Source organism: Labrus mixtus, chromosome 20 (genome assembly GCF_963584025.1).
Source record: "Labrus mixtus chromosome 20, fLabMix1.1, whole genome shotgun sequence".
In the NCBI taxonomy this organism is placed as follows: domain Eukaryota; kingdom Metazoa; phylum Chordata; class Actinopteri; order Labriformes; family Labridae; genus Labrus; species Labrus mixtus.
The window spans coordinates 12,525,869-12,538,221 of NC_083631.1; the positions used below are offsets into that span (position 1 = coordinate 12,525,869).

At 42.8% G+C, this 12,353-nt stretch overlaps 1 protein-coding gene across 1 annotated transcript; it reads right to left on the reverse strand.

The window, feature by feature from the left end:
• Positions 1-804: 804 nt before the first annotated feature.
• Positions 805-11,584, reverse strand: gpr146 (G protein-coupled receptor 146). The gene is made up of 2 exons (XM_061065880.1): positions 11,258-11,584; positions 805-5,116 (listed from the first exon to the last, which is right to left on the reverse strand). Exon 2 carries the CDS (start codon positions 5,074-5,076, stop codon positions 4,075-4,077), a length of 1,002 nt encoding a protein of 333 aa, XP_060921863.1. The 5' UTR covers positions 5,077-5,116; positions 11,258-11,584; the 3' UTR covers positions 805-4,074.
• Positions 11,585-12,353: the final 769 nt, after the last annotated feature.

Consider the following 12,353-nt stretch of genomic DNA (forward strand, 5'->3'; position numbering starts at 1 on the left):
GTGTCCGTGTTTTGTCTAACAAATATTTTTGTGCAATCCATGTTGTTACTGTTGCTTGTTCGATAGAAGAAGAAAAAAAAAAAACAGTGAGGTGTTGACATTAGCTCATGCATTATGATTACCCTCCCCCCATATGGCCCCTTACCCCCCTCTGTGGAGCTTTAATTGCAACACATCTAATTAAAAAGCTGGATTTCCTGTTATCTCCCACAGCTCCTACTTGGAGGCAGTGACACAGATCTCAGCGTGCAGTATTTTTTGACAGATATAGCCTATATACACAACATTGTTTTCCTGGAGAAAGACAGCAGTATCGCAGTGTCAGACCCACAGAAAACAAAACAATTCACAGAATGCCTGGAATGTTGCTATTTCCCCGGTCTAAGTGGCGTGGTTGAAGGGTCTCGCCACAAGCAATCTGTTGTTAGCAATGTGGCGGGCAGGAGGAGAGTCGTGGCACCCTTCCCCACTCCCACTGTCACTGCAGCTCAGAGGCATGGACCATCCTCCACAACCTGACCCGGTCACAGGACTGAAAGGGGTTGGAGAGCTCAAATAAGCATGCGCACATTTGATAAAACTGCAGAATCAGCTTGCAAGCAATGTAAGGTCTTTTTTTTTTCTATTTCAGGGGACATTCACAAATTTAGAAATAGACTCCCACTGAAAGTCATGGTTTGTCAACTTGTTGAAAGAGACATTCTCTTTACCTATAGCATCTTTTAAACAGATGCTACAGCAGATGTTCCAGCGTAAATTCACATTATCATAATGTCAGCTCCATAGAGAAAAGAAGAAAAATGGTAATATCCATGTTAGTTTATTGTTTAATCAGTCTTTGACTCAGAAGACAATAGAGTAGATTACTTACAGAATCTAAATATATCCGTCCAAAAATAATACTGTCCTTTTGAAAGAGCTTGGTATCTTTCTGTATACCGCTCTCATACATTATATACAAATGATTTTGTATTATACATATACACTTGCATACACAGTCACAAACAGCATCACATCTGAAAGTGGAGGTTTTACCGTTAAAATAGCTCAAACGCATGTTGTGGATACATTTGACAAGTGAGAATATTCAGGGCGTTTTTTTTTTTTTGTTTACACTTGGGTCTGTTTCAGAAATTTTGCCCGAACTCAGCAAATATAACTTTGCACTGATGTGAGATAAAGTCCCCTTAGAAATAATAGGCGGAACTCAGAGCAGGGAAGTAATCAGAGTTTTTGTTGTGATATATAATCCCCATTTCATCAAACATCATTCAACAGGTGTGTGCTTAGTACAGACCAGCTATATGTTTTGATTGCTTACTATTATGACCTCTGCTTGTTAAAGGTCTCCTGACCCCTACAAAAAAAATGTGTATTTAAAAAAAACACAAAGAAGATTTTCGAGAGGTTTATTTAAAAGTTGTATGCATGATCTAAGGAGAACTGATGGGTTTTGCTGTTGAAGTGACACCTTTCTAAGTATAATTACCATATTTGGACCATACTGGAAAATCTATTAGTAAGCTTTTACAAACACCTATAATCGGCATGATTGTATTTTCTTCTTGTAGGATGAGGCCGCTGCATATCAAATCTTAAATGTAATTGTCTGATTTTTTTTTTTTTGCATGCCTTCTAGTTTGATGAATGTGGGAACATATTCCTCTGAAAAACTAGGGGAAATGAAATGTATTTACTTGCACTACTGTGTCAGTGTTGAATAATTGAAGTTGGAGTTTTGGTTTAATTCAAAGAGTACAAAACTGCAGTCTCTCCCAGTATGAGGTCAACCCATCCCCGTGAAAATGGACACTACCTTATGCAATGTTGCCTGAATCCAATCCATCCATCAGACACAAGCATTGATTTAAACCACTGTCACAGTCTGCGTGCTACTGTTGACCTTCCGTTTCTGAATGAACAGTAAGCATTAGGACTTTGAACTGAGATTTTAATGATTAACTGTGCCACTTACAGGCCTGTTTAGAGGGCAGCATATACTGAAGCACATAATGTAAACACAGCGCCTCAGTTGAAAACAAACAGTACTTCTCAATGATTGATTGTAGATCCACATTATGAGGGTGGGGCTAGGCAGTGGAAAATACAAATGTTGGACACGAGACAAAACATTTTGCTTAATCACAAGATGTTTGTGAGTTACAGTTGTTTGTGATGTAAGAAAAAAAATCGAACTTCATTTTAACATGAAAATCATCAAATACATGTATGTGTTAGTACATCTGCTACTCCTTCGTAAATGACAGTGAAAATCAAGCACACTTGTGGAAAAAAAGCCAAAAGATTGTTTTTTGGATGTCTTAACATAAAACTGCTAATTTGAAGGCACAGGTTTATTAAGTCTTCACAGAGAAGAGACTATAAATGATTTGACAGAGTGAAATACGACTAAACTTTTCTTCAAGTGTATGCCCCACCCTGATGGTGTGTGTCTGTTCACAGGATGATTTATAGACTGGCCTCCCTTCAAACAGCAAATACAAAACTCAACGGATGCAGCGATGCAATAGACCTCGTGCAAAATCCACAATTTCTCTTCTTTCCTTTTACTGTGATTCTGTTCTGCTCTCACTGAGAGCGCCAGGTGAGGCAGCGAAAAGCACCTTTTGCAGAAAATGTGTGGACTACTTCCATCATTCTGAGCATCCAATGCATCGGGAGCAGGGTTGAATTTCATTCTTTGCAAAGGATTCGACAGTGCCATTCAGAGTGATTCATACAGGCTTCATATCTTCAATGAACAAAACATCCCTTCTATTCTAAAAGTGCTCGTACAATTCAAGGAATGTACATGCCGCCTCCTCGGGGGCCCCTGTGTGACTCCGTGTGGGGACTTCGCTGACCCTGTGTGAGGCTCTCCATGCAGGAAAATCTGCAGAGGCACAGCGTCATGACTCTCATAACTGGGCTGACGCTCTTTGTTCAAATTAAAGAGTACATTTTTTAAATAAGCTGTTTTTACTTATTGTCGACTGGTGATGTGATTTCATCAGCGATCACAAGAGGTATAAGTGGTTATGTCTGAAACCCTGAACAAAAGCTTTGCAGAAGAAATGCATGTAGTTCTGTGTGGATTATCACGTGCTCTATAATATTTGTTGTGGAGCTTATAAAAGACGCGACAGTAATCTCTTTTTTTGCCTGACAGTAGATCAAAAACTCCAAAGTGAAATGAGAATATCTCAGTGTACCGGCACATGCATTGAGCTACAGGGCAGTACTGGTGTCCAGCTTTTGAAATAAGGTTACTATTTCTGAAGGAGTCGTTTAACAAAGAACTCAACTTTTAAAACGTAAAGACTATTCATAGTGATTACAGTGAGGAATCACCACGTATACATTTCTGTAAAAGGACGTGTCGGTCTTAAAAGGTGGAACTCTCATGCAGGTGTTTAGAGCATCTAATTTGAGTCTTCTTAAGAAACAAAACAAATGACACTTGCAGGTTCTAAGCTCACTGATTCTGTTGTAAGTCAGGTGAAAACATCATGCATCATTCGTAAATAATTGTGTTTTTTTTGGACTTAAATAGTATCTAGCAGCATATTGATACACTACAGTGAAAATATAGGCAGTCAAGCATTAGTCAAAGCTGCACACTGTCAGCAGAGAATCCAAAACTCATCAAGGAAGCTGCAGAGGCTGGGCGCCTCGTGCAAACAGGACATTTCATTGAGCAGGTTAGTCATCAGCTGATTGTGCTGAATTTGCCGAACTCAAGAAAGAAGAGAAACCAGAAGAGTCTTAGTGGAGAGCTTCATTCGGTGACATCAAATAACAGCACATAGTGGTTTTTTTTTGCTTGATTTGTCCTCTCTCTCTCTCTCTCTCTCTCTCCCTCTCTGCAGAGCTGGTGAGATCAGATCAAGATCTGGAAGGTGACAGGAAATTCCACAGTCTGCGATGTCCCTCTTAACACAGTCCAGAGCGGTGAGGGAGCCCAGTTGGATACTGGCCCTAGGGGGGGGGGGGGGCTAGGCCAAGAGGTTGGAAAAAGGGGTGGGTGGGATTGGAAGCGTCTACCCCCCCCCCCCCCACACACAGGTGTAGATCTCACGTGACCACTTGCTGCACTGTGGAGCGTTCGTGGGAGCAGGACTGGTCTCTGCAGTGCAGCCTCCTGAGCAGCCGCTGAAGCTTGCTGGAGAAGTTTTTGTTCATCTGCCTGTACATGAGAGGCATCGCAAAGCTGCTGGAGAAAGCCAACAGTTTGGACACACATCTCAGGAAGTAATATGTAGGTAGGTACTGTGCGTTGCTAATATACCCCGGGGCACCAGCTACAGTGTGCACCAGCAGGGTCATGTAGTACGGGGTCCACAGAACAAACTGCACACAGACGGAGGCTAGCAGCAGTCTGTGGATAGAAGGATCCAGGCGGGCAGAGTCCTGATCCAGAGGTGTAGACTCCTTCCTGATCCGCAAAATAAGCACAAAAGCATAAAGGACGGCCACGGCTGGAACCACGTAGCCAATGAACATCATGATGGCGTCTGCCGCCTCCTTGTTCTGCATTTTCGAGCACTCGACCATCTTCGTGGAGATGTGGTTGCACACGTAGAAGAGCAGCGACGAAAAACTAGTGAGCACGGCCCCGCCCCAGATGAACCCGCACACATGCTTCGTGTTATACACACTGGACATGTATGTACGAGGCAGCGCCCGCTCTATATAGTAGTCCAGACTGAGCAGTGTGGTGGAATACATGATGACCAGGGAGGAGATGTTGAAGAGGATGAGCAGGGTGATGTAGACCTCGTTGTTGTACTCCCACGCGTGCCAGCGGGTGAAGGTGGAGCTGAGCAGCTCCACGGGCGCCACCACATTGAGCACGAGTCCCGCGAAGGCCATGTTGACGAAATAAACATCCGGCATGGTCATGGACACCTTGTTGGAGAGGTTGACCACGACCAGCAGAACGTTGTAGCACAGCCCCAACGGGAAGCACACCAGGAGGTAGATGAGGGAGAAGATCGACAGGATGAGGCCGTAGTCCTGGCAGAGCCGGAAGTCCACGCTGCTGTCCGTCTCATTGTAAACCATGCAGATCCACATCGCTGGGCTCTGACACGGGCCGAGTTTCTCAACGGGTCCACTGCAGGCAGAGAGAGGGAGCAAAGGTTAGTTAAGTGGTTACAAATGACCTGTCATAAATAAGGCGAGGGTATACTTTTAAAAAATCTAAAAAAAAGTGTTCCCACATTTTTTACTCCACACATGCATGTTAATGAAGCGGGCAAATGATCTCTTCTCTTCTGTCTGTGGGACTTTAAAAGGAAACTTTGTTGATTGTCCTGATTTAACATGTACAGTATGAGCACTCAGACTTGAGCTTGATAATCAGACTATACAGTGTGAGCACATATTTCATGAGCTTTGGTCATGCGTCTTAAACTATTCACTCATACAGTGTGTGTTGACATTCCCTGATGCCTTCTTTTTTTTTTTTTTTTTTTAAATCCAACAGCGTATGTTCGGCTTTATAGACACTTAAAACTGACGGTTTCAAATCCCTGATGATGAGTCACTTAATAACTCTTCTGCTTTATACTCTATGATCAGGCATCACAAACAGAGGTAACAAATCTATGTGTTGCTCGCATTAAACGTAGGAATCGTCACGTGTCAAAGGAGAATTAAACAAAAGGTGGATTTGTTTCTTCGTCCGTGAGCAGAATTCTGCCTCTCTGTTATCGGAGCAGGGGAGAGACCTCGATGCGAAAACACGTAGGCCATCATGCACCGTGTAACACTGTTTATTTCACTCCGCTGCATCTGACTGGCTGAAAACAAACGGTCCCACAATATGTTTTCATTTGCTGGCTCAGCCTCAAAACACAACACTTCTGTTTGAGAGCCATCCTGGCCAGTTAAGTGTTTCACGCATGAGAGGCTTTTTAAAAAAAAAAAAATGTATCACATGGTCAAGCAACCAGATGAAGAAAAACACGTCTTTAGCCGGACACTTTACAGACTCCTGGGGGGTGTTACTGATCTGAGTGAAGCACATGCACATTGTGTTGAGATTACAGCCACACGGCAAGGGGGGGGGGGGGGGCGGTTTGGCACATGGTGATGGGTAGATTTATAAAGAGTGAAATGTGAAGCAGGCTCTGGCGGAGGGTCAGTGACGACCTGGTCGGGGGGTTGGAGTTCAGGGCAAGGTCAAAGAAAATGATCCACATGTCTGAAGCATACTCGTATCAAGCCTGGTGGAGCTGCAGGTTTGAATAACACTCCTCGTATAATGAGGTCATCTTGAATCATTTTTTTTACTATCAAAGGGGAGTAAGGATAAATCCCCTGACGTTCACAGTGTTTCACTTCGTCACTGATATTATGTAGCGTTGGCGTTGCCACTTGTTTGGCTACACTCTCAAAGCTGCGTTTCAAAGGAATGATGTCCAAACAGCAAACAAACTTTACAAAACAAAATTGAATTCCCCCCCCCTTGTGGAACAAAGTGCAGGAGGTCTGCTTTGTTTTCAGGCGGATGAGTAACAATGCCAGTAAAGGGGAAACGGTCCTCTGTTCACTTACGTAACACCACTACTACAGAGGGGCTGCTTTGGCCTTAAACCGCAGACACACACAAACACACACACACACACACACACACACACACACACACACACACACACACACACACACAGACACACAAGCGCTCAGTCCCTCCTGTGTACTAATCCAATTGGCTGTAATGAGACTATAGTGGAGGCTGGAGCTCAGAGCTGGCCTGGAACAGCATCAGGAGGAGGAAAGTGTAAAGTTACACAAGAAGACAGTGGCCAGACCTCTTGTAAACATGGCTCCCTCACACAAGCAGCCTGGTGACTCATTTATTTACAAAAAAAAAAAGAAAAAAAAGAAAAAAGGCTGTGACAACAGAGCACGATTAGCTTTGGTCCTCTCTTAAGACTTTTTTCCCGGACTATGATGTTTGAAAGATTTATTACTCGCCCCGGCCCGTCTTTCATCCAACAACCTCTGATCACTTAAGGAGAAAATGACTTTTAGAGAAGTGGGTGTTAATTAAAGAGAGCATGGTGCCTTGTGGCCGCCTGTCCCCCATTCATTAGCACCTGCTGTAATACAGACATTTCAGCCACCCTGTCATTACCACAGCAGCTCGCTGTGCAGACTGTGATAGCTGCGGGATAGTCACATTTCTGTATTATAGACAAGTCATGGGTTTTGTGGTGACTTTTGGAGTTTCCAAACACTTAGTTTCCTTTTTTTCAAGCACCTCTATACAAAATGATTTGCAAAGGATCTCACACAAGACCTTGAAAACCACAAAAGAAGTACACAGGAAATCTAACACCATGGCGGGTTTTTTTTTTTTATCGTCATGTCGGTTGAACAGAAGCTGAACAGTGGAAACTATCACGTTGACATCTCCCCCATGCACTGACTGGAAATGACGGAAATGCGATATGTACACGATATCATGCTGAACCATCAGGGCCTTCTTCTAAAACACAACTCTTTGTGATTGATTTATTTGAACTAGTATTTTAAGGGAACAATACAGTTGTGATGCCTGGATACAGAAATGCTATTAACTAAAACATAAAGGAGCCAGTTGTAACTTCTTACAGTCACTTTTAAAAGAAGGAACGCTCGCTCAGTAGATAATACAAATTATTTCAAATCAGAGTTTAAAGCATGTGTACAGCCACCTTTATCTTTGTTCTGTCTATACTCTGGTGTGAGAGTCAGAGCACTCCGTAGCTCTGCTCACTTTACCAGCTGCCCATGATAATGAAATCGTGACTTCTTCCACACAGCTGAGAAACAAACGGGAGGTGAGAGAGAGAAGAAATGTCAAACCCTGAGTGAGAGTCTTTGGCCTCGTGCGGGAAGAGTCCGTGTCTGCGTGCGTGCAGAGTAATGAAGACTGTTTGATTTCAGATGCATTTCAGATTCTGATGAAAAGTGCTGATGGAGGGGATGTTGACGGGGGTTGGGTGAAGGTCAGAGATATATACGCTCCACACACAAGCGAGACAAACGCAGTCAACAAGCAATGTGATTTACCTGAGGCATCTTTAGTAAGCTGTGGTCAACGTTTCTAAAAAGCAGAGAAGCTTTAGTTTTACTTTGTTTTGCTTTAATCCTCATGTTGACGTTCACATTGTCTAGGGTTGCTATGGCAAAATAGTGCCCTGACAACTCGCACATTTCAAACAACACTAGTCATTTTCAGTTCGTAGGTATTTTACCGATTAGATCTCTGACGGCAACAGACTCAACATCTGATAAGAAGCACGTCGCCGTCAAACATACCCGTCTATCAGCCTATAGTCTGGCTTACAGATAGTGGAGCAGGAGGTGTTTTAAATGTTTGGATGGAGGGTCTTTCCTTTGGTCTGCCGAGCGAACATCAGATGAACCGAGGTCTCCGGTGTCTGCAGCCACGGGCTTCCTGGCAGCCAGTTTAGTCGAAGCGTGTTGTTGTTTAGCTCGGAGCTTAATTTTTTTTTTTTTGTGAGAGACGTTTTCCTTCCTGCTCGAGCGGGGAACAGATAAAGGGGGTATTTCCGAGACAGAAAGCTCACAGCTGAATGATCTCATGCCTGTGTTTGTTTACAGCGCGCGCGACGTTCTTTCTCCCAGGGTTCGCTACTGTGCTGATGTTAACGTAACTTTGCTCGTTGCTTGTTGTTGGCTGCTTCAAAATAAAGTAACAAGGGCTTTTAAATGTCAGTAATTACTGAATCTGGAAAGTAACCGATCTGTGACTAGTTACCCCAAATAGTGTGTTACTTATTAACGCGTTAGTCCCACCACTGCATGGCTATAACCTAGTAGCCCAATTCTATTCGGTCAAGAGTTTCTGAGTTTGGTTTATTCCTGCATTTAAAAACACACTTTTCAGTCAATCATTCAAAACAAAAAAGCTTCTATCTACTGATTAAATATATATATATATATATATATTAAATATTAAGGACACAAATCATTCTAGAGTAGGCTCACACAAATATTAAAATCAAATATGAAAATCAAATTTGGCCCCAAGCAAAAAAGCTTTTACATTAGAGATACAAGAATGCCTTTTCCCCTTTCTGATACCGATCCAATTCAAATACCTGAACTCGTGTGGACATACTTAGTAACAGTCTGACAAATAATCCTTGTTTGGTGTCTCTTGCATAACTCTAACTGCAGTCGTAGACTTGGATAAGCCTCCTCTGAACTTCTTGCCCTGCTCCATGTCAGGAGTAGTTACATTAAATACTCCCGGGGTGGGGTGGGGGGGGGGATAATTCAGCATGCTTCAGTTCAGCCCCACCAAAAAAAAAACCATGATCTCGCAGCAGTGACGCCCACATGCTTGACGTCTCCCAGCGTTTGGAAGCCAGATCTCGTGCTGATGGGAACAGTGTGACATGCTGGGCCCACACCCCTCATATACCCTTTCTGGAATTTACAAGGCGCTTCTCAGAAAGTAGAAAGAGTGATGTCACATGATTGGCTATACTCGTGTCAGTCGGCAGCATGTGTTCAGTGGAGCAGCAACAGAAGAAGAAAAAAAAACAACAGTAAGAAAATAAGACTACATGACTCACAGTTCTACACATGTTGTGACCCCCCCCCCACCCCCCACCCCCCACCACCACCCCCGAGTATGCAGCAATGTCTGAGACAAGTGTTACACAATGACACTTGATGCACACAATCTTCTAGTAATCAAGTATGTTGACTCATTCAATAACACCCTTCATTTCTTGTTACAGGCCTTCATTAGCTGCCTATTATTCTTGGAAAGCCGCACAATGAGAGTTCTGACTTCAGGTGCTTGCTAATGCTGCATAAAATTTTGCAAATTACAAAATTACTAAGCTCTCAGAGGGGATAAAAATACTTGACTAGGCCTTTTATATAGTTCTTTCCAACTCATTGTCGGCTTCCAGAGAAATGAGTCACAGAGATGGATTTTCTTTGAAGGCTATATAACGTGTACTTTCGTGTGAGTTTCGTGTAAGTTCTGATTTTGTGCAAACTGTAAAGATCGCCTGTCTGCCTTCTGTCCTTCTTATTAATCTGTTCATCTACAAATCTTGACTTGTTAACCCTCAAATCTCCACTTTTGGTGATCCAAACGTTCAGCAATTCTCAGCAGAATGGCTAAGGTAAAAACGGCATTTTTTTTTTTTTTGTCAAATCAAGTTTGGGAGCGTAACAGACTCTGGTCAGGCGTGGGTCACGGTCGCTCTGGACAGCTTCCTCAGCCTCTTGTAGGCGACATGTTGAACTGTCACAGGCGTCAACAGAGTCAGAGTTCAATGGTCAGCACAAAGCAGGCTTACTACCCTTAAGCCATGGCACACATGCCCGTGTCCCATTCAGTCACATGGATGAAGTTGAGGACATCAAGTGGAAAGGCTAATCTCGAAAAGCAAATATAGATTTGGAAAAAAAAAAGAGAAAGGAAGCATTTCCTCAGCTTGATGTGATATACAGTCAGGTGGATGTGATGTCCTATTGAGGAACTAAAGGGATCATCTGTTATAACATATTCTTATTGTAAAGTTATTTTACAGGTTTTTTTTTTAAGCTTTTACTGGTCTGGTATTTTAAAAACGAATACAAATCAATAGTTATAACATATTGATAACGTGGGATTTGAGGTGACAAATGACATTCAGACATTTTCTGATTCTGTAAACATGGCTGCCTTTCTCTTTCCGCCATCAAAACAGTGCATAAGCAACAGACCCACAGTGACATACAAGAAGTTTGAGGTCCCAATAGCTCATGTCATGACAAAAAAAAGATGTGGGCTAACTAAAGGAGCGTTCACTTGAAAAGACGCCTGATGTCTCTCTGATATAACTTCTCTGAGCCCAGAAAGCTGATCCCGTGAGAAAACTCCTCAGGTGTAGTTTTCCCAATAATAAAGCAGTCGTTAAAAGCTGTGCAGCTCCTACAGCTTTGGAGCACTTTTAGGACAACAGCAGCATTGTTGTTCTCTCTGTTTATTATTGCGGGCACTGTGTCTCTCCATCACACTTGACTGCACGGATCAAAGCGTGGATAGCTGTCACGGCTCCACCATTATTCTGCCATTTCTGCAGACTATTGTTGCCGCTAACTAAAGCCAAAGTTACCCACTCGCTTTCAGCGGTCTTCCAACTGAGGGCAATTTGAACTTACCAGCTTAAAATGAAAACGAAAAGACACCACAGCCTCCGGACGATATGATAGAAAATAGAAAGGAAAAACTCACCAGAAACGTAAAAGCTTTTGGGTTTAACCTACGGAGGCATAGGGTTTGGATGTAGCGTTACCACTGCCATTTCTCATTCGTTTCATTTGACAAACACACGCTCCAAAATACGCACTTCGGCTCTCCTCTCGCTCGTATAAAAGCCTCACAACGGTGAAAAAAAAAAAAAAATAATATATATATATCGTTTTACTGCACGTCGGTGAAGACGGGCATCCTCTATCAACTTTTCAGACCAGGCTTGTTCTGAAAAAGGGGGCAGTCCGTTACAGACTTTACTACTGCTGCTGGAGTGCTGCTGAGCCCCACACTGTGTACACACGTGACCCTCCCCCACTGTCTCCCCGCTCTGCCCTCTTGATTTTGCTGCTCTACGTTTGCGAGGCCCGAATGGCCGATCTGTGCTCTGATTGGCCGACCGGCAGGGAGGTGGGACGCGAGGGATACCAAAAGGAACACACACACGCACACACAATACAGAACCTATCAGTTCAACAGTAAGGTGCATTTTATTGAAAGAAGAATAGTTGATAAGTGAACATAAATATCAAAGCTTAAGTATCAGAGTCCCAACATTTAGCATTTAGAAAGAAACATTCAACCACAGTTACACTAAAAGCCATTCAAAAGCTGTATTTTGTTGAAGTCTGTTTAATTTTTTTTAAACGTTTCCACTATTAACCTAAACCTACCCTAACAAGACACAGTCGACTCCAGGAAAAAAAAAGTTTCTCAAGAACCCTTCAGCTATGGTTAGAATGACAATCACAATACACCCTTTATAAGTTCTTATAAGCGAGCAAAACAAACTCAAATCGCTAAGGTAATTGACTAATAAGAAAAAGTAAACAAGAGCTAATATTTGAAGTTCTTCCACTTAATCTAAACGTATCTTAACATGTAAGACTTGGTGGAGAAATAGTTATTGGTTCCCAATTGTGAAAACAGTGCATCACTTTTTTCCCATGTGGGTCCATGGCATGGACTGTATATAAACATTGACGTCACCCATTTGTTTCTGAAGAGTTCTCTTGAAGCTCATCTATGGCGATCGCCGTATTGGAAATGTTGACTAAGGCCATGTTCACACTGGACT

What these genes read in the sequence shown, in the direction of transcription:
- gpr146 (XM_061065880.1), bottom strand. Translation starts at nt 5,076, where the DNA reads ATGTGGATCTGCATGGTTTACAATGAGACGGACAGCAGCGTGGACTTC.